Here is a 22,495-nt window from a genome sequence, read left to right as displayed (position 1 = left end):
CCAGAGTTTAAGCGCAGGCTAATTTTGTTAAATACAAAATGCTAAACGTGCTTATTATGCTAGCTTTCATCGTCAGCTAAAGCTAATGTTAGCTCTCTACTAAAGTTGAAAAAAGTAACGTTAATGCAAAACGGTTTGGACAAAAAGTGTTTTCTGTATGTTATGTAATATACCTGTAATATACAGTGGTAGCATAGTATGAAAGAAAGATTATTGCTCTTAAAATTGTTTTAATTTGCGTTATTTTGTCAATTTGCCAAATGTACACTTTAATTTCACGAACAGTTTACTATTTGATGTTTATTAGACAGTTTATTCTTGAAAAACGTGTTCTGATCCATGTTCTGATCCAGACAGCTGTTTACTTTACTGAGAAGATTCCACTACCACATAAAGATCATCACAAAAAGCTCTTCAGAACAATGGCAGCTGCTCGGGCTCGGGTCGTAAATGACCATCTGAAAAGAGAAAATACATTTTTGTTGAAGAGGCTGAATGAGCAGACTCGTCATTACAATGAGCACAACAGGATCATAGAGGTGAGTTCATGTCAGTTTACTTCAGCTTATATAAACAGGCCTCTCTTTTGGTTTGAGCTCAGGGAATCGTACTATAGTATTTTACATTTTACACTCGCTGTGCTTGAATATGACACAGCTCAAGTCATTTATCAAATTTCCATTGATCCCCAGACACATTTTCTTTTAGTTTATATATATTTATATCAACACTTAACTGATGGAATTATGATTAAGTAGTAGTAGTAGTTCTACACTATAAAGATATTTATAGTGTAGAACATTTGGAATGATTAATCTTGAATAATCAGCTACTGACTGAAATAATTGTTGACAATCTTTTACTAATAATCATTCATTGTTATCTGGAGCTGTTATCAAACTCGACACATGCCATTTGCAAAGAAAACTGAATTTATCACTGAGTTAACGCCACTATTACTACTACTCCAAATGACATGGGGAGAATATATAACGTTATCTTCTGATATTTTTAATGACAAATAATCTTTACTAATTATTCTCTATATATAATAATCAGTTTGCACATTTTACGCTTAAATTGGTCAAATGAAGCCTGCGTAAATTCAGCCTGGAAGACCTAACTCCATCCATCTACGTCAATGCCTCCATGGAAGGACCCCTCTCCCCAGCGCCATCATCGCACTCAAGCCGGCGCCCGCCTGTCCGTCTGTGAGAGTCAGATCCCTCACTTCACCATGGACTCTCCCAGGTTTCTGCGCTTATCCCAAAGAGGTTATGCAGTTTTTCCCGGCCAAAGAAGGAGGGTGAAAGGTCAGGGGGCGTCTGTACCATGGCCCTCGCACCTGCTCCTCATCCCCAATCAACGCTCTCAAGTGATTCCTCCCCGCTCCCAATCAGCACCAGGCGGTCGCATTTAAGCCCTCAGGCAGATGGCTCGGCCGCTCAAACCGTACTGCGACCCACCACTTCCCCTGCTCCTCCTCTACATTCCCCTCATCCTCTACCTCCTCTTAACATCTACCACCACCAGTCTCCATGCTCCGGGGGGAGACATCTAATACAAATAGATCATGGAGTGCCCATGATTGCAACGTCTTCCGCTGGGGTCTGAGCGCCAAATGACTCACGAATAAAGCTTGCTAAACAGTCCATTCCCGTGGTCTCTTTGTCTCTCCAGGGTGAAATACTGCTATAAAAATTTCAATAGAACAGACACAATAGAAATAGCTGTAATACTAATATAATAATACTAATTATCATTAGTTGCTATAAAGTATATTATATGCATTTTCACAACTTTATTTCCAAAATGATGAACTTCTCCCACTTTTTACTACAGTTGGAGGTGGTTCAAAATATGTCCATGTTTCTTTAAAAATAGCCTAATCTGTGTCTGTGTCTAAAATATGGACTCAGCCGTGTCATTGTCATTGCAGTTAATTAAAATTATTTGTTTGTAGAAATGTCTTGCCCTCGTGGCCCACCAACCTTCATCCCCAGAGTTTGAAGCAGAGGGCACAGACTACATGCCACTGCTGATGCCAAAGGGGCAGTCTGATGTGAACATGAGACGACTACGTTGTTACGCCAACGAGATTGAGGAAATAAAGGACGAGCTTGTGAGCATCTCAGCCAGGTGTCAGTACCTGGAGAGCAACGCTGAAAAAGAACAGGTAAAAGTTCTTTGATTCAGTCATATATATGTGTCTTATGGTGCGTTTACAAATTTTTGGTCCTAGTTTTAACTCTTTTTGAGTCCAAATGTAGACTTTGTTTGGTCTTGTTCTAGTACTGGTTTAGTCCTGGTCTAGTCCAGATTTACTTCCATGTTTAGTCCCAATTTTGATGTGGTGATTGTGCAAGTGAGAGTGCCCCCTGCAGACATGCTTACACATTAGTATGTAATAAACCTGCTTCCAAGCATACGTTATTTTAATATATCTATGATGCTAGACATCAGCCCTCTATTCTGTTTTAATTCTTCTAAACCACTAGATGGCAGGAGTCAGCAGTTATGCATGACTTCCATGCAAATGATTCCTTCCTGATTTGAAAGATTTTGTCAGGACATTTCCCCATTAAAAAAATATACTATTTTGATTTGATTTGTGCTATTGCTATGACAAGGGTCCTCAGGAAGGAATCCTTATGACTGAATCCCATGAATAGAGATGAATCAGAAGAAGAAACTACCATAATAATTATACAATAATAATAACTAGGGACGGGAAAAAAGACACATGTGCACTCATGTGGAAAATATTTTATCCCATGTGTTTACATGTGGTTTGAACAAATAAGGGATAATGCAGGTGAGTTATACCTCTATAATGCCAGCAGAAATTGAATGAATAAAAAATTGTCTGGCCAAAATTGTGAGCCACAGCTCAGCTTAATTTTTTCAGCTTTTTTCTCTTTTAAAAGGCATTTTAAAATTATTACTTATGCTTTTATTTGTTTGTTTATTTGTGGTTTTAATCTGTATGTTTATAAATGTTTTGTAATGCACTTTGAACTTGGAATTAGGCTTTTGATTTTTCATGAATGATTTGAAAATCTTGTCTCATTCTAGTCTTGTCTTGAGGGAATTGTGTCTCGTCCCACCCCTGATAGTAACCCCCAATTGAATTCTAATGAGTTATGACAATATATTTATATGAAAGCCTTCTGTCTTTTCTTTTGAACAGGAGGGTGATGACGATGTGCAGGACGACTGTCCCGTTATTACAGAGCTGCAAAACAAACTCAACGATGTAGGTTTGATTTTTCTTTGTCTACAAAGTGTCCATGTCCACTCTCACTTCCTTTTCCTAACTGCCTCCAGGCCATTGAGAAAAATAAGCAGTTGATGGATTATGACCAGCAGAGGGAGACCTATGTAAAGTCCATAATAACCAGAATGTTGTGGCTGGAGAGGCGTCTGCATGAAGTCAGCAAAGTCCAGGTGGCAGAACGGAATGAGTTTTTATCAGATGGTGAGAGCAAACACAGAGATTATATCAAGGATTAACATATTCAAATCCATATGCCATTTTCTGGTGTTTCTTAGTTTTACTTTGGGAGCAGAATACACATGGTAAGTATCAGAATCAGAATCAGAAAAAGGTTTATTGCCATTGTCAATTACCAGAATTCACAAACATAGGAACTAGCTTTGTTGATTCGGTGTAACATAACGTCTCCAGGACTCTGGGACGTGCAGGTCGGATCATAGCCGACCCTGATCACAGCCGATCACCTTCTCAACAGAGCGCACAATTTGCTGTAGTCTCTGTTTGTCCCTGGCTGTGGCTCCAGCGTACCACACGGTGATGGAGGAGGTGAGGATGGACTCAATGATGGCCGTGTAGAACTGCACCATCATCTCCGCTGTCAGATTGGCTTTCCTCAGCTGCTGCAGGAAGTACATCCTCTGCTGGGCCTTCCCGGTGAGAGAACTGATGGTGGGCCCCCATTTGAGGTCCTGGATGATGGTGGTGCCGAGAAAGCGGAGGGAGTCCAGATGGGGGAGTCTGAGATGGTGAGGGGGGGCTGTGACTTTCCTGAAGTCCACGATCATGTCCACAGTCTTCTGGGCATTGAACTCCAGGTTGTTACGGCTGCACCAGGACACCAGTGAGTCCACTTCCCTCCTGTAGACAGACTCATACCCGTCCGAAATGAGCCCGATGAGGGTGGTGTTGTCCGCAAACTTGATAATTTTTACAGAGTCGTGGCTGGAGGTGCAGCAGTTTTTGTACAGGGAGAAGAGCAGGGGAGACAGTACACAGCCCTGTGGAGCTCCTGTGCTGATAGTCCGTGTGTCTGAGACATTCTTCCCCAGCCGCACGCACTGCCTCCGATCCGTCAGGAAGTCAGTGCTCCCCCTGCAGGTGGAGTCGGGCACTTTGAGCTGGGAGAGCTTGTCCTGGAGCAGAGCAGGGAGGATGGTGTTGAATGCAGAGCTGAAGTCCACAAACAGGATCCTGGCATAGGTTCCCGGGGGGTCCAGATGCTGCAGGGTGAAGTGTAGTGCCAGATTGATGGCGTCGTCCACAGACCTGTTGGCTCTGTAGGCGAACTGCAGAGGGTCCAGCAGGGGGACTTCATGACTACAGACGTCAGCGCCACAGGTCTGTAGTCATTAAGCCCTGTGATCCGGAGATTCTTGGGGACTTGAAGCAGACTGGGACATGGAATGACTCCAGGGAGGTGTTAAAAATGCCAGTGAAGACAAGGGCCAGCTCGCCTGCGCAGTGTCTTAAGGTGGCGGGAGTGACACCATTTGTCCAGCAGTTGTTCGGGGGTTGAATTATAATAGTTCCAGGTATAATCGTTTTATACCTGGAACAACTTTGACATAGTATGCAAAATCGACTTTAAGGAGCTTTTAACCACGTAATAAGTTTTCCTTTCCCACTCAAATTTGTATTTGGAGTGATTCATACATATTCTAGTAATCTCTATTCTCCTGGAGTGAAGACTATTGTACTTTTTTCTTAGATTTTTTGTCCCTTCACACTAACAAAACCTGAACTAGATCTCAATGAAACCAATACTAAATTGTGAAAGTTTGATCAATCCTGCTCTTCTGATTATGGCATTGCAGAAAAGAGGAAGATCAAACAAGTGGAGTGTTACTATGAAGGACTGATGCAGAAAAGCAGCGAGGAGTTAGACGTCCTGAGAGAACAGGTCTGTCTCCTGCAGCGTGAGCTGACCAAGGCCCAGACAAAGTATGTGCTGTTTACATTCATTCCATCTTCTTAGACTGGGCCATTTATTGAATTTTAATTATGTTTATTCCAATACTGCTCCAACAAGAATGGCTAAATATATGTAATTGAAACATAAAAGCCAAAAACATTAATGTAAATCTATTCTTTTTGACAGTACAAAAATAACAGTTTCAAATAGTTGCCCCAAATGTGAAGTTGTTAATCCATTCATGAATATTCATTTGATACACAGGTGCAGAGAAAAGCAGTTTGAAGTGGATCAACTCCAGCAGCATCTGCAGTGTGATAAAGATGCACAGAACTCTGTGCACATAACGAGTGATGAGGAGGAAAATCCAGCCATCGAGGCTGAAGACCAGGAGAGGCACAAGTCTGCTACTTTAGAGCGGCAGGTACACAAGCACACGTGAGGCTGGACTGCATGCTTAAACATGTAAACGTGTCAGCTAAAGTCAAACTACTTGTCATCTTTCAGTCGGGTCTGAGGAAGTACTTCCTCAATCACTATCACAAGGCTCAGAGGCAGATGGCAAAGTTTAAACGCAGGGTAGGAATGTTTACTTTTGCTGTCTAACGTGTTTTAGGCAGTGTTGAGTCTGGAGACTGTAATATCAGCTTTGAGAAGAGCTATTTTGCTTTCATCCATCATTCTCAAACAGAATAGAGGTTATGAAGATGAGATCAGTGGCAAAATGGTGTCAATTGTGAATCATGTAAAAGCACAAAACAATAACTAAACTAAAATATCAAAGAGCTGCAATAGGCTAATTACAAATATAAATATCTATAACTTTACTTGTTTGTACCTGACATATTTTAAAAAATGAAAATCTAGCTGCAGATAAATAACAGGAACACGGCAGCTACATCACGTTTATCACTGATACAGACTTTGGGATCACACTCAGTTGAAATTATTATCTTCCAGGCTTTGAATTAAATATACCTGAGTCCGTGTTGTGCTGCCCATAGATGTGCCACTCTCTGCTACTGTTATGGGGAAGGAAAATGATGTGTAACCACGATAGGACAGTCCTTTAGCTAGGCACTCATTACAATGAACCTAGCTCAAGATTGGACCTAACAGCACTGAAGGATGGTGCACAAGACAACGTTCTAGTCTATATACAAAGAAAAGGACTTGGTAGGAGTCGTGTAATAATACAGTCAAAGTGATTGTCCGCTCACTCTTTTGGGTTTCAGATCAGGATTTTGATCCAAGATCTTAATGACGAGAGAGAGAATTGCTTGTATCTAAAGGAGCAGCTTGAAGTTGTCCAAAGGCAAACTGAGGAGAAAGAAGGCACTGAACAGGTTTGAGCAGGCTAAAGGACCAGTTTAGGGGTATAAAGTATATGATTTAAAGCATTGTAGTTTTGTACCAGTCAAGAAGAGAAGAAAATCATAAGCACCTTAATAATTGCTGAATCTGTTTATTTGTTCGTTAGGCTGACCACCCGGACCGGAACAGGGCTCATCGCTCAGACCTCCCCCCTCTTCCTCCTAAAACCTGTCGCTCCCCTTACAAAAGTGTGATGGAGGACAGTTTCATAGAGTGTCCCGTGTGCCACATCGTCTATCCTGCAAGTCAGTACAAGGAGCTCATCGACCACCTGGACTACTGCCAAAACTGAGCTAAGACGTGTCACATTTCATAATATCATCCAAAAAAAAAAGATTTCGGAAAATAAAAATGTTAACTGGAATTTGTCAACAAGAAAGTATTTTTTTAATAGCTATAGATACAGTATGTCTCAAACCAGGACACATATATAGTTCACAGGTTGTGTAAGTTAATCCTTTTCCTGTGCTATTTAAAGACAGATTATATGCAGGACCAATACAATACAGTCCCAGAGGAGAGAGAGAAAGAGAGAGAGGGAACAGAACTGACTCGAGCTGACCATTGGCTAATATGGTTTGGTGCAGACTTCTTCAGGAACTTTAAATACAGTATAATGTCTGAGGCAAAGTTATTATAGGAGCTTAGACTGTCTGAGAGCGAGACACACAGGAGGTCCTCCAACACGGCATGAGGCCTTTAGGGGGCAATCTGGAGAGAACCTTTTTGTAGCACATTTCCAAAGTGGTGCACATACTGAAATAAAATAAGGCCGTGGCTGCAGAGCCTAACCCTAACCTTAAAGGCGCAATGGACGATTTTGCGGCGATTTGAGAACGCAGGTGGAAGTGCGCATGCGCACTCCCCCGTGTGGACTGATACAACACACACATGCGTTTGTTTATTTGCACAACGGATCACATCGCATCTCTCGTCTCCCATAGATTTCAGTCTTCTTCTGAATCAGCTCGAACAGTCTTTCTCCGTTTTCATTTTGCCCCGTACACTGAGGGAACTATATTATGATAGATCAATGCGCTGGAATGTGGGACGAGCCGCACGCGGCTGCAGGTGAGCGGTAGGTGCGTTTTTTGATTGATACGTGGCAGGACTAATTGGCAGTCCACGCCACGAGGAAATAAGACTCAAATTTATGCCAAAAAAATCGTCCATTCAACCTTTAACCCTAACCTTAATCCTGACCCTAACCTTAACCCGGCGCGGTCTAAAACGGCGCGGTCAAATAGCGCAGCAGTTTCAGGAGCCACGGCTCAAAATAACATGGCAGTTTCGGCCGCGCGCCGCGGCTCTGTAGACACTCCCATAAAATGAATGTTTTAACACAATAAATTAAACTGTGAAACTGAATATGAAGTATAAAACATGATAAAAAATAACAGAGTAAAAATAAATAGTTAAAAAAATCAAATCGACTAGGAACAAATACAAAATAGAAGACACTTAAGATGAGACTTAAAACCCTTTTTAAAACCCACATTTTTCCAATCAAATGCCTATCCATGGGTTTCAGAATGATACAAATCTAGGACTGTTGCCATAGCGATTAGCAATTTTAAACAAAATATTGTTTCATTTGAAAGGGAAATGTCCTCAAAAACTTTCACATTACAGGAATAAAGCCATGAATGAAAGTCTTGACTGAGGTTCAAGTATTGCATAAAAAATGAACCGATTTTTCAGTACCTTTTTGACAGTTTTCTTACAATTCTTGGGTTATAACTCTCCCCAGATATCAGCATTGGTCCAAGTAAGTAAGTAAAATGGAAATAACAATTAGGCTAAAATGTGACTATACAATCATACAACTAAATATTTTATACCACAAATAAATACACTTGGTTATTCATTTTATAAAGATGAAAAGTGAATTTGTGAATTAATGTGTGGGCTTTGCTATGGAATTGTATAAAACCATCCTTAATTTTAAGAATTTCAAATTATTTTATTCTTGTATAACTGTTATGGCTCAATGTATTAACAACAATTTCAATATTACCTTGTAAACAGCCTATTTGCCCACATCTACAGTAATGAATGAATCAGTGTAACGTGAGTCAAACACAATTAGTCAACAAAATAAACAAACTAATGTGATTTGCTGCAAAGGGTGTGTATCTAAGTAGATCACCACAGATAACTTGTGATTACGCTCGATTAACTGCCCTGGACAAATGGATTACCCAGCAGGACTTGTGTCTCCATAAGTCACTTTCTCTACACCGAGCCAATGTGAGCGTTCTCTTGAAGCGTCATTGTTGCAAGGCTGAAGATTTCACATTTCTTGCTTAGGTTTAGTTTTAGGTTTAGCTTTTTGTTGATTGATTTGTTGGCAGTGCTAAAGATGAGGAGCATTTGAGTTCATGAAAGCCACAACTAGATATTTACTTCATCAACATGACATGAAGTATAAATCATCTTTGACATTGATCATAGACTTTGGTTCTCAAATTGTGCTGCTTCTCTTTTACAAATACTTTAGTCCTGATTTAGTTGTAAATTATAGCTCAGACAATATTTTTTGTCTCTCAAACTGTATTGTGTGTACAGTTTCTTTGCGCTCGTAGGGATGTTTTGATCCTGAAATGCTTTGTATTTATCGCACCTCATGTTTATTTACGATACGGTTCATTTAGAAAAGAGTTTGCTGGGATAATCCTGCTTTACCGAGTACACACGGAGTTCCCCAGTCGTGCTTATTATGGGATTTGGGAGTTTCGAAACGTAGTGAATGTCTCAGTGGCATAAAGTATTACGTAGTATCGATGTTATTGTCTATGGTGATTAAGGATTTGGACGGTATTAAATCTGTTATTGTCTGTAGCAATATATCACTCTTGAAAATGACTGTGGCGGGTCTTCTTAAGATCTGGTTTGTTTGGTGGGAATAAATGTGGCCTGTGTTTAATTTAAGCACTATGCAATATTACCCACAATCCAAATTATCTTTCTTTAGTCAACAGTGCACAAAAATGTCTTCTATAAATTGCACACAGTTCTGGAGTGAGTCTCTTTGGTCAGAGACAGTTGATAAAAGTGTTGACATAAAGATAAGTTTGGATTCAGTCTTTACTCAAATTAAGATGTTTATCTCTACTTTAAATCTATAAACATGTAAGAAGAGAAATTATGCGGCGTTATGTGGAGTTATGTTCTAAAATAACCCGCACTAAGCAAATCTGCGAAGTAGTCAGCATTATTTTTCTTACAATTATTATAAATGTTTTAAGGTTGCAAACCCCTCACTACACACTTTATACACTTTTTTCAGACAGGCATTAACATTTCCTCACATGCGTTGTGAGTGAGCTACTTAGCGCAAACGATCACTTTTCGCCCATGTAAAGTGCTCCTCGTCTTTACATTATCGCCATAAACAGGCGAAGAGCGGTGCAGAAGGTTTTGTCATTGTGGGTTTGGGTTAGAGAAAACGTACAAACATACAGCATTTCAGTCACACTGCCAGCGATGAATTTGGCAAGCTGAACGCATTCTATAGCTACTGTACAAGAGACACGGTTTGGAAGAGATTGATTGACAATAGTCTACAGTCCCTTAGCCAATCAGGAGGCAGAAAACAATGCGCTGTAAAAGAAAAAAGCACTAAAAATAATCAGCAAAACAGCGAGGTAGGAAGATAGGTGACCACTGTAATCTAAAGTCCTGCAGCATTGTGTCTACAAGTTTGTCACTGTCACAGAAAGTCTCTCAAAGCCCACCCACCTCAGTTCTCTCTTTACTCTGTCTAGGGATGAGGATATGCTGTTATCCTCATCCTCCGTCAGAATTCATACAACCAATACCACCTGCTTATCTAAAGTACAATAGTTATTCAATAATATTCACAAAGCGTGTAATGTTCATGACAATTGTCAATTTCTCCATTTAAGTGTTTGCTTTCTCCACATTTATGTCCTGGCAGCTCAGGTCAGAGATGCCATAACTGAACATCATAGCTTCTGATGGGATTACCGCCTATGGATTTGTCACACTGAAATGACAAGTGCATGGATTTACATGTTAAGAAAGCTCAGGAGGCTTTATGACTCTTGCGTCAGAGTCATTAGTGGCCCCTGGGATCCCCTTAACAGTAAGCTACTCTCTACCTTCTGTTAGCGGAGGAGATCGCGTCTTCTCCCTCGCAGAGCAGAGCCAGAGGGATGCTCCTGTAGTTATCCTCGGCAACTCATGGTTTAACTTCCTCATTTCTATTTATATATTCTACTGGGATATTTAAAAAAAACTTTACCAAATTCAAGATGGGGGACAAAGATACAGTCGAGAAGTTCTTGGACAACAACCCGCAGTTCGCCAGCGAGTATTTCGAAAAGAAAATCAAAGCAGATGTGATCACGGCGGCGTTCAACAACAAAGTCCAAGTGAAAGAACCGTCCTCCTACAAAGATGTCACCGCCATCCAGGAGTCGGAGTTCATCTTTGAGCTGGTGAAGGAGATGCAGGATAACAGCCAAATGGAGAAGGCGCTGCACAAAGTTCTCCAGAGGATTGCGCTGCTCATCCAGGCCGACAGATGCAGCTTCTTTGTGTTCCGGAGCAGGAACGGAGCGCCCGAGCTGGCTACGGTCCTGTTCGATATCACTCACAATTCCTCGTACGACAATAATCTAGTCAACCCTAATGTGGAGATTGTGTATCCCACCGACATGGGGATAGTGGGGTACACAGTGCACTCAAAGAAGCCCCAGCATGTTGCAGATGTGAAGAAGGTGAGATAGCAAGTCACTTCTATTATTGATTTATTTATTTCACCAGGAAAGTCCCACTGAGGTTTAGAATCTCTTTCAGTTAGAACAGTAATCTGTGGTTAACTGTTTTGGTAACACTTTATAATAACTCCACCTTAATTAGCATGATTTAAACTCTAACAGAGTTAATTGAACAAATTGTTTATTAAGAATGATTCAGGCTTAGCAACTACTTAATTAGGGGTTCAAGTTTGGAGTTAGGTGTTAGGGTTATCAATTAAGTTGTTACTAAGCCTAAATCATTCTTAATAAACTATTTGTTCATTATAAATTAAGTCTTTCTTCATGCTTTATTTAGGCTAGGTTATTTCTATAATAACTAAAAGAAACACTTTTAGTTATTATAAAGTGTTTCTTGCATAAGATTTGGACCTCAATTTAGGTTGTCAAATATTTATTTTTGTATTTATAGAAATTACTGGAAACGTTTTTTGAAATAATTTAGTCTTCTATTCTATTATTCTATCCTATTATGATCTGCTACAAATAACTAGACAACGTAGGCTGGATCTAATGATCTCAAATATATCTTTATTTGTCACAAATATTAGCATTGCCAAATGGTAAAGAACGTGAAATCTACCAGGCTTAACTTGTATAGACAATAATGTTAAATTGTTGAAGATTGAATTTGTTATATTGGTAAAATTAACTTGCAGCTATCAGTACATAATAAAGTAAAGCGAAAAAATAAACTAGATAATAATAAAATACTAGATTGCATAAATCCATCAAAGAGAAAAAAGTACAAATTGAATAGTGGGTTTGTGCAGGCAAGAGATTTAGCCATCAAAGTTTTGCGAGTAATACCTTAATAATTAGCTACACTAATGAATGTTCCTTTTGAATTCTCAGAACTCTCGCTTCAGCGACTTTGTGGACAAGCAGACCAAGTACATCACCAAATGCATGCTCACAGCACCCATCATGAACGGGAACGAGCCCATCGGTGTCATCGCCGCCCTCAACAAACAAGGGGCAAATGAGTTCTCCAAAAGTGACATCGATGTTAGTGTATTTTAAATATTACACATGTGACTATGAGCATCTGCAGAAAGGGGTGGGAAGGTCACAAGACAAATGTACAATAACCAAATATAGTCATCTTCCTGTCTTTGACCTGTACAAGCTTGATGCTATAATCCAGTTATGAAAAAGCTCAGACTTTTTTAATCTTGTGACACTGAATTTAAAGCTACACTGAGTAAGATTCTTGGTTGCGGGCTCGCCACCTGCGTTACCATGGAGATGGGAAGTTAAAACCAAACTTTAGAACATTCTCCATGGAGACAGATCAGTTTTTTGCCATTCTTTGTGAAGTTTGTGGAGAAACAAGCCCCTTCACAGCAAATGCAAGCAAGTCCCTATTTTCAAGTTTTTCCATACTATAAAAACACCTGTAATACTTGTGTTTATTTAAGTTTATTTTTGTCAGAAATCTTAGACGATGGGGCTTTAAATAACTCATTATGCACATTGTTCCTTCATCAAAATTTAGCGGCATTAACAAAGGTTTTGTGACCCTCACAAAACACTCAGTTTCAAATGTCTTACAAAGTAAATCCTCTCCAGACACATTTTTAGTATTTCTGCCATCAAACTGCATTTATTACAACTCTTTCTCCCCTCGATAACTCTCCTTGCTGCCAGTAGATTGTATGCTAATGCAAAATCCTGATGAGGGAACGCCTGACAGAGAAATGGAACATTGTTTTAAGTTCTAAAACATGAGATGGTAAAGCAGAGATACTCAAGGGCATGTTTAAAGGCAAATAACAATCGAAATAATGCATAATATGTGTCATTTAATGTCATCTATGTTTGTATTTATTATTCCACATTAGAAATAATGTATAACATATCTCAATTTTTTTTTTCTTCTTTTTTTTTGCAGCTGTTCACCAAATATGCCAACTTTGCCACGCTTGTGTGTCTGCAAGCACACACCGCTTACATGTGGGATGTGGAGTCCAGGAGGAGTCAGGTAAAACGAGATATTGAGAAAATCACGATTGAAAAAGTTCTCATCTACAAAGAAATGGAACTTTTGCTGTAGGTTTTGCTGTGGTCTGCCAGTAAGGTGTTTGAAGAGTTGACAGACATCGAGAGGCAGTTTCACAAAGCCCTTTACACTGTGCGGGTGTACATTAAATGTGAGAGATACTCCGTGGGCTTGTTGGACATGACAAAGGACAAGGTACGCTCCAATTGTTTTTACTTCCCATCATTTTAAACATGTTACTATCTAAGCTTATTTTTATTTTCTTTCATTCTAGGAGTTCTTTGATGAATGGGCAATCAAATTAGGAGAACAGGAGCCGTACAAAGGTCCAAAGACTCCAGATGGAAGAGTAAGACTAGCACATTTTTTGATCATAAGAAACACAATTATTGGTCACACTCATGCAATTTATCTTTTTCAGGAAATTTCCTTCTATAAAATTATCGATTACTTGCTGGAAGATAAGGAGGAGATTAAAGTTATCCCGTGGGTTGCATTGATTTTGTTTTTTAAAAAGTTGCTGTTAATAATATGGTACAAATAAAATGTTTTACTTTTTTGCTGCGCAGTGGCCCTCCCACTGACCACTGGGCTCTGGTCAGTGGACTTCCCTCTTACGTGGCAGAGAATGGATTTGTACGTTTTTCCAATATAAAAAGAATGTATCTGTCTTTTACTTGTGTAGTGTAGTAGCTTACATATGCATTTTTCATACACAGATTTGCAACATGATGAACGCCTGCGCAGATGATTACTTTACTTTTCAGGTAATTTTTTATTCTTCTTATTACATTTTTTCCATTTGTCGTACATTGTATAGTATTTCCGACATTTTGTATTTGACAGAAAGAGGCTGTGGATGAAACCGGATGGAAGATCAAAAACGTCCTCTCACTCCCAATTGTCAACAAAAAAGAAGAAATCGTTGGCGTGGCTACTTTCTACAACCGCAAAGACGGCAAACCCTTCGACGAGAACGATGAACAAATCACAGAAGTATGTTTGCTCAAACTAGGAACATTACATTTGATAACATATTGTGATTAAAGTACATCTGTGTCTTCTTTGTGCTCCAGGCTCTGACACAGTTCCTTGGCTGGTCCACACTTTGCAGCGACACATACGACAAACTCAACAGAACTGAATGGAAGAAGGATGTTGCTCAGGAGGTCCTCATGTACCAGACCACGGCCTCTCCGAGCGAAGTGCAGGAGATACTGGTGAGACGGAGGCTTTTCACACTAGATAAGATGTAAGCCAAGTTTTACAACAGCTGAATTTGTTTTGTTTGTTTCTTCACAGAACACTAAAGAGAAGTTTGACTCAGAACCAGAAGAGTGTGACCAGAAGGAGATGTATAAATTGTTGGTGTGTTCACTTTTCAAGAATGACAGTGGAATATGATTGTGCGATTTTATCATCTGGTCTAAATATTTACAATCCGCAGAGAACCAACATCCCTGATGCCAAGAAAGTGGAGCTGCTAGAATTCCGCTTCAGCGACTTCCCTCTGTCCGAGGTGGACCTCATCAAGTGTGGCATCCGCTGCTTCTTTGAGCTGGGGGTGGTGGAGAAGTTCAAAGTCCCGGCTGAGGTCAAATCATCATTATGCTCTGAAATTACACATAGAATAATTTATTAACTATGTTATTCTTAGAATAGAGTAGTTGCTAAAATGCATCTATCTGTCCAGATGTGTCCAAACTGTGGACGGGGGTCAGATCTTTAGTTTGCCCCGAGGCTTCCTGATGGATTTATTCAGACCACCAAAGTGTTTTCTTGTAGCACATTTTTATGCTAGTAAAATATATTATACTACAAGACATCTTAACCTGAAAAACAAAAATGTGGGTGTTTAACAGATCCGCCATTAAAGCAGGGGCACCTGATTTAAAAACATGAAAAATTGAAATAGTTTGCTGTGGTTTTGCTATTGCATTCCGAGCATCATAATTATTCACCGCAATGAGTTTATAAGCGCTTTTCACAGTAAAGCTAACGAACATTAGCATTCTAACAGCTCACTTCCTGTTTTGCGTAGAATTAAACGCTCTATGATTAGATGCAGACGGCACACAACGGTTTAGTTTATGACCTTAGTTGCTGCAATATAATATACATGTGTACTGAGGCAAAACAGATTTGAATTTGTTACATGTTAAAAATCTGATACAGCCCCTTTAATGTTCCAAGGGTGAATAAAGATATTAAGTCCAATCATTTGATTTATGAACTATATTGAACACTAGTCTACTCCTTCTACTACTTGACCCTTGGTAACGATGCTGTTAGTGTATTTTTTTACATTTAATTGATCTTTATCTAACCATATGGCCCTAGACGGTGGCCTATTGTACATGTTTTACTCTCCATGTTATAAGCAGCATTTGACTACTATCAATGCAAATGTATCCGTAAAGAAGAAGAATCTAAAAATATATCTAATTTGTTTTGCAGATCCTGACTAGATGGATGTACACTGTGCGCAAAGGCTACCGCGACATCACCTACCACAACTGGAGGCACGGCTTCAACGTGGGACAGACCATGTTCACGCTGCTCCTGGCAAGTCGCACATCTGTTCCACATTTACGGTTTTCAAAGTATTTGTACAATGTTTTTAATAAAAATCCCCTTCCTTTAACAGACAGGCAAGCTGAAGAAGTATTACTCGGACCTGGAGGCATTTGCCATGGTGGCTGCTGGATTCTGCCACGATATTGACCACAGAGGAACTAATAATCTCTACCAGACCAAGTAAGATCGGTTTGGATGTGGTTAAGTGACAGATGTGTGGTACAGAGAGAATGGATGCATTTAAATTCAATGGAAAAACTCCCTGTGTTAAATGTGGAAAGTGATATTTAATATGTTTTGTGTTGTCCTTCTTAAAGGAGCATGTCCCCTTTGGCCAGACTGCACAGTACATCAGTCATGGAGAGGCACCATCTTGAATACAGCAAAACCCTGATGGAGAACGAGGTGGGTTCATTCCAGTTCACTCAGACGTTTCATTTGGCTGTACTGATTATTCAAATGTTTCTGTTTCAGGAGCTGTAAGAAAATAACTTTTTTTTTATTCTTCTTAGAAACTCAACATCTTCCAAAACCTGCAGAAGCGCCAGTTTGAGACAGTGCAGCGTCTGTTTGAAGTGTGCATCATTGCGACAGATCTGGCCCTTTATTTCAAGTATGTCAGTGTTTGTCATCCTTAGACTTCTAGGATGTGTTCTCACTCGAAGTTGGGACTGAAACTTGACTAGAAAGAACTAAACCAAGACTTGGAACAGGACCTTATGACTAGACTAGGCTCAACAGGACAAAACCAGGACTTAACATGGACTAAACCAAGAATCAAGACCAAGCCAAAACCAAACCAAGATGAAACCAAGAATAAACCTTGGCTAAACCGGGGCTAAATCAAGACCAAACCAAGAACAAACAAAGACCAAACCAGGGATGAACCAGGACTAATCCAGGATTAAACCAGGGTTAGATCAGGGCAGTGTAATGGGCAGGCTTGAATCCAAATGCAGCACATCAGGTGCGGTTGGCAAGAATTTATTGCAGATTTAGCAACAGCAGAAACCAAGGGATCAGAAGAACAATGTGGCCCTGGGTGAGTGTGGAAGTGGAGCTTATATTCTGATGAGGCAACGCGGGTGAAGGTGATGAGATGGTCGTGGATATGAGGGGCCACAGGTAAGAACCTACTGGAACTTCTGGAAACACTGTGGAGCTTTCTGGATACCGTGGAATGGGACTGGCTTCAGGCAAGTGGAAATTACCGGAAACTCCTGGTAACTCTTTCCGGAAACAGAGATTTAACAATTGAACTGTGACAGAACAAACCATACCAGGAATTAACCAGGACTAAACCAGGACTTAACCAGGACTAAACCAGGACTAAACCAGGACTAAACCAGGACTAAACCAGGACTAAACCAGGAATTAACCAGGACTAAACCAGGACTTAACCAGGACTAAACCAGGACTAAACCAGGACTAAACCAGGACTAAACCAGGACTAAACCAGGAATTAACCAGGACTAAACCAGGACTTAACCAGGACTAAACCAGGACTAAACCAGGAATTAACCAGGACTAAACCAGGACTTAACCAGGACTAAACCAGGACTAAACCAGGAATTAACCAGGACTAAACCAGGACTAAACCAGGAATTAACCAGGACTAAACCAGGACTTAACCAGGACTAAACCAGGACTAAACCAGGACTAAACCAGGACTAAACCAGGACTTAACCAGGACTAAACCAGGACTAAACCAGGACTAAACCAGGACTAAACCAGGAATTAACCAGGACTAAACCAGGACTTAACCAGGACTAAACCAGGACTAAACCAGGACTTAACCAGGACTTAACCAGGACTAAACCAGGACTAAACCAGGACTAAACCAGGACTAAACCAGGACTAAATCAGGACTTAACCAGGACCATACCAGGACTAAACCAGGACTTAACCAGGACTAAACCAGGACTTAACCAGGACTAAACCAAGACCAAACCAGGACCATACCAGGACTAAACCAAGAGCATACCAGGACTAAACCAAGACCATACCAGGGCTAAACCAGGACCATACCAGGACAAAACCAGGACCATACCAGGACAAAACCAGGACCATACCAGGACTAAACCAGGACCATACCAGGGCTAAACCAGGACTAAACCAGGACTAAACCAGGACCATACTAGGACTAAACCAAGACCATACCAGGGCTAAACCAGGACTAAACCAGGACTAAACCAGGACCATACTAGGACTAAACCAGGACTAAACCAGGACCATACTAGGACTAAACCAAGACCATACCAGGACTAAACCAGGGCCATACCAGGACTAAACCAGGACTAAACCAGGGCCACACCAGGACTAAACCAGGACCATGCCAGGACTAAACCAGGACCATGCCAGGACTAAACCAGGACTAAACCAGGACTAAACCAGGACTAAACCAGGGCCATACCAGGACTAAACCAGGACCATGCCAGGACTAAACCAGGACTAAACCAGGACTACACCAGGACTACACCAGGACTAAACCAGGACCACACCAGGACTAAGCCAGGACTAAACCAGGACTATACCAGGACTACACCAGGACTAAACCAGGACTTAACCAGGACTAAATCAGGACTTAACCAGGACTAAACCAGGACTTAACCAGGACTAAACCAGGACTTAACCAGGACTAAACCAAGACCATACCAGGACTAAACCAGGACCAAACCAGGACCATACCAGGACTAAACCAAGAGCATACCAGGACTAAACCAAGACCATACCAGGGCTAAACCAGGACCATATCAGGACTAAACCAGGACCATACCAGGACTAAACCAGGACCATACCAGGGCTAAACCAGGACTAAACCAGGACTAAACCAGGACCATACCAGGACTAAACCAGGACCATACCAGGGCTAAACCAGGACTAAACCAGGAGCATACTAGGACTAGACCAGGGCTAAACCAGGACCATACCAGGACTAGACCAGGACCATACCAGGACTAAACCAGGGCCATGCCAGGACTAAACCAGGACCATACTAGGACTAAACCAGGGCCATACCAGGACTAAACCAGGACCATGCCAGGACTAAACCAGGACTAAACCAGGACTAAACCAGGACTAAACCAGGGCCATACCAGGACTAAACCAGGACTAAACCAGGGCCACACCAGGACTAAACCAGGACCATGCCAGGACTAAACCAGGACCATGCCAGGACTAAACCAGGACTAAACCAGGACTAAACCAGGACTAAACCAGGGCCATACCAGGACTAAACCAGGACCATGCCAGGACTAAACCAGGACTAAACCAGGACTACACCAGGACTACACCAGGACTAAACCAGGACCATACCAGGACTAAGCCAGGACTAAACCAGGACTATACCAGGACTACACCAGGACTAAACCAGGACCATACCAGGACTAAGCCAGGACTAAACCAGGACTAAACCAGGACTAAGCCAGGACTAAGCCAGGACTATACCAGGACTAAACCAGGACCATACCAGGACTAGTGTGAGGCCACTCTTGGAAATGATTCAATCAGACTCATTTTTTTTTTTTTTTCCTGTTTTAGGAAGAGAACGATGTTTCAGAAAATTGTGGACCAAGTTCATGAAATCAAGGATGATAAGGAAGTAATCAACTACATCTCCAACAACCCAACAAGAAAAGAAATTATCATGTACGGCACTTTAAACATGTGACCTAATAATGAAACCTGCGGCTTTTTACTAACACTGCTTTGTATTTGTTTCAGGGCAATGATGATGACGGCTTGTGACTTGTCGGCCATCACTAAACCCTGGGAGGTTCAGAGCAAGGTACATTTCAGCAAGGACATGAAGTATTCCACCTTATATTGTGTTCCCTGGCACTCAAGTCTGTTCACATGTTTTAGGTGGCTCTGATGGTGGCAGCAGAGTTCTGGGAGCAGGGAGATCTGGAGCGAACCGTGTTGGAGCAGCAGCCCATTGTAATAACACAGCAAATAGACTTTTTAGGTTACATTGATAATATCAACCGAATCTAATTGTTGTTTTATTACAGCCAATGATGGACAGAAATCACGCTGACGAGCTACCCAAGATGCAGTGCGGCTTCATTGACTTTGTCTGCTCGTTTGTCTACAAGGTATAACACATTAGTAAAATATACAGTATGTTACAGTTGTGGAAGAAGTACAAATACAGGAGTTTAAAAATCGACTGAAGTATTGAACATTCATACAGAGTCAAATGTAGTGATTTGGATAAAGAATTTGGCTGATTTTGGGTCAGTTAGCGACGGAATCTTACTTATCATCCATCCATCCATTTTCTACCGCTTGTTCCCTTTCGGGATCGCGGGTGACTGGAGCCTATCCCAGTGACTTCGGGCCTTAGGCGGGGTGCACCCTGGACAGTGGCCAACTTGTCGCAGGGCTTCTTACTTATCAACTTGTTTTTATTCATTTTTTTTGGTTGTTGAACTCAAAACTTTTACACAGGATGTCATCATGAACGTTCTAAATAATAAACCCCAAACCATATGGAAAGTGTTTTTTAGTCCAGTTCAGAATGTAGCAGAGTAAAAACTACAGATACAAGTAAAAGGTATGCACTGTACAGCTGCTTTTACAGTACTGCACTTTTACTCTTGTACTTTGTTACTTCCCACCACTGATCCGAATGTGATTCTGCTTCCTGTAGGAGTTTTCCCGCTTCCACACTGAGATCATGCCCATGTTTGACGGCCTGAACATCAACCGAGGGCAGTGGAGGGCTCTGGCAGACGTGCACGAGGCCAAGATGAAAGTCATAGAGGATGAGAAGAAGAAGCTGGAGGGAGGAGGAGATGGCGGCGGTGAGGGTCCAATTTTTCTAAATTATAGTATATAGTGTAAGAAGATTCAATTATAATAGGCCTTGTTATTTCTCACAATCACACAATTCATTATATTTCATATCAAATAGTCTAATGATCTCTTTTTAAAGTTGATTTGAGGTGGAATACAGGCCTAAACACTGCACAAAGCTTCACTGAATGCAGCGATGTGATTGGCCGATTGGCGTTACATGCAGAACCTTTACGTTCCTCTTGTAACGGCGCTGCGCTTCTTTCTGATTCAGTCAGATTAACAGACATCACGACCGATCTCCCGCTGCTAAAGCTTTCTCACGCCAAGTTACGGAAATAAACGTGACTGAATTGAAGTTTTCGTACATTCTGTTTACAGATGCTGGCAAGGCAAAGACGTGTGTCGTGTGCTAGACCCTCAGACCAAAGACCCTTTTTATGCCTGTGCAAGTGAGACCAGACCTGAAACCAACTGTGGTGCTTCTTATTATACATTCTCTCATAAATTGGAGTTTTATTAGACTCCACGGTATGTCAGAACTGTATTGTGCAGTTAATGATTGAAACATGGCATTCGTTTTTTAGGCTGGATTTGTTTTGTTTTTATATAAATTACTTAAAAGAATCAAGCATGTAATATAACTAAATCTTAACTTTGCTAATTTGACAGTATTTTATCTGATGAGTTCGCTTATATGTTTGTCTTGAGGTTACAATTTTCAGCATATGTCCACGGCAAAAGAGTGAGAGATGTAAGAAGATTTGACTCACTGTATATTGGATTTAGTTATAATCCAGTAGGAGCTCCCTGGCTTCCTTTTTAAGTCCTCTGCTTACATAAAGTACAAAAATACAGGGTCATTCCGGAAGTGAACTGTGTTGTATTTCTGCAAATATTCTGTAAATACAGTGGAATACCATAAATACATATATATTTTATGATTGGCATAATTCTGTCAATGAAAGTCTTCTGCTGTGATACATTTGTGCAGTAGTTAAATACACTGTGTAATCTTTCAATGTAAATAAAGTCTATTTTCAATTCAGTTTGATATTATACGATCAGTGTGTTTAGTTGTTTGTGTACACTTAAAGAGCTTGATGTTGCACCTTTTAAATTGTGTCTGATCCTACACATACATTCCAATCCTGTTGACTCCGTGTCAGTGAGTGTGTGGCCTCTGCTGTGGGAGGGTTAAGCAGGTTTACACCCAACATCACCTCTTAATAAACTGTTAACGAGATTAAGACATCAGTGTGCTGCAGGCCAGAGAGCCAGAGCCAAAACAAGTGTGTAAATCTGTCAGTTCATTCATCAATTTAATTCACCAGCAAGTCATTGAATATATAGACACATTTACATTACAATTTTATAACCTAAGTGTATATTTTTGACTTATATTGTGTTTGTGTTGTGTTATTTATGCATCCTCAGTGCTATTTGCGTGCCATTGCCATAAAACACAAAAACTCTCGTGGGTCCAGTCAAGAATGACTTCATTTCATGTCATTTTCAGACCCAATATTGTTAGACCAATAACAATGTGAAGGCAGAAAGTGGTACTATCTACTAAAAGAGAGCTATTTGACCACATAGCCTGTTCAAAACTGCAGAAGCTTTCTTTGTGACACATTTTTTATTTACAGATTTTTAGTTTTGATAAGTGGCTGTATTATATGTTTTTATTATTATTATTTTTCATTATAAACTGTTTTTTTCTAAAACATTTTTTCCTTAACTTTCTTTTCTTTTTTTCATGAATAAAC

At 40.6% G+C, this 22,495-nt stretch overlaps 2 protein-coding genes across 2 annotated transcripts; both read left to right on the top strand.

Annotated features, from left to right (window-relative positions):
- The first annotated feature begins 357 nt into the window (after nt 1-357).
- Nucleotides 358-6,873, top strand: LOC140351398 (centrosomal protein of 55 kDa-like). The gene is made up of 8 exons (XM_072437222.1): nt 358-539; nt 1,964-2,176; nt 3,191-3,256; nt 3,328-3,478; nt 5,092-5,218; nt 5,454-5,613; nt 5,697-5,768; nt 6,670-6,873. The coding sequence occupies exons 1-8, from the start codon at nt 423-425 to the stop codon at nt 6,853-6,855; spliced, it is 1,092 nt and encodes a 363-aa protein (XP_072293323.1). The 5' UTR covers nt 358-422; the 3' UTR covers nt 6,856-6,873.
- Nucleotides 6,874-10,664: 3,791 nt separating this feature from the next.
- Nucleotides 10,665-21,142, top strand: LOC140351468 (cone cGMP-specific 3',5'-cyclic phosphodiesterase subunit alpha'-like). The gene is made up of 22 exons (XM_072437317.1): nt 10,665-11,308; nt 12,203-12,355; nt 13,242-13,331; nt 13,404-13,544; nt 13,624-13,698; nt 13,771-13,835; nt 13,919-13,985; nt 14,069-14,116; nt 14,196-14,345; nt 14,426-14,569; nt 14,652-14,717; nt 14,797-14,943; nt 15,807-15,918; nt 16,001-16,106; nt 16,244-16,331; nt 16,439-16,539; nt 19,467-19,574; nt 19,650-19,713; nt 19,791-19,865; nt 19,940-20,023; nt 20,581-20,734; nt 21,108-21,142. The coding sequence occupies exons 1-22, from the start codon at nt 10,841-10,843 to the stop codon at nt 21,140-21,142; spliced, it is 2,541 nt and encodes an 846-aa protein (XP_072293418.1). The 5' UTR covers nt 10,665-10,840.
- The last annotated feature ends 1,353 nt before the right edge of the window (nt 21,143-22,495 follow it).

This window comes from Eucyclogobius newberryi, unplaced genomic scaffold (genome assembly GCF_026437365.1).
Source record: "Eucyclogobius newberryi isolate DKJ021-1_F unplaced genomic scaffold, fEucNew1.0.hap1 SCAF_8, whole genome shotgun sequence".
Classification (NCBI taxonomy): domain Eukaryota; kingdom Metazoa; phylum Chordata; class Actinopteri; order Gobiiformes; family Gobiidae; genus Eucyclogobius; species Eucyclogobius newberryi.
Note: the sequence above shows the minus strand (reverse complement) of the source record. Positions and strands in the feature narration are given on the sequence as shown.

Excerpts from the sequence above, each read along its gene's own strand:
- LOC140351398 (XM_072437222.1), top strand. The coding sequence starts at position 423 with ATGGCAGCTGCTCGGGCTCGGGTCGTAAATGACCATCTGAAAAGAGAA. Across the intron at positions 3,257-3,327 it reads TGCAAAACAAACTCAACGAT|GCCATTGAGAAAAATAAGCA; the intron begins GTAGGTTTGATT and ends AACTGCCTCCAG. Across the intron at positions 5,614-5,696 it reads CTGCTACTTTAGAGCGGCAG|TCGGGTCTGAGGAAGTACTT; the intron begins GTACACAAGCAC and ends GTCATCTTTCAG.
- LOC140351468 (XM_072437317.1), top strand. The coding sequence starts at position 10,841 with ATGGGGGACAAAGATACAGTCGAGAAGTTCTTGGACAACAACCCGCAG. Across the intron at positions 13,545-13,623 it reads TGGACATGACAAAGGACAAG|GAGTTCTTTGATGAATGGGC; the intron begins GTACGCTCCAAT and ends CTTTCATTCTAG. Across the intron at positions 20,735-21,107 it reads GGGAGGAGGAGATGGCGGCG|ATGCTGGCAAGGCAAAGACG; the intron begins GTGAGGGTCCAA and ends TTCTGTTTACAG.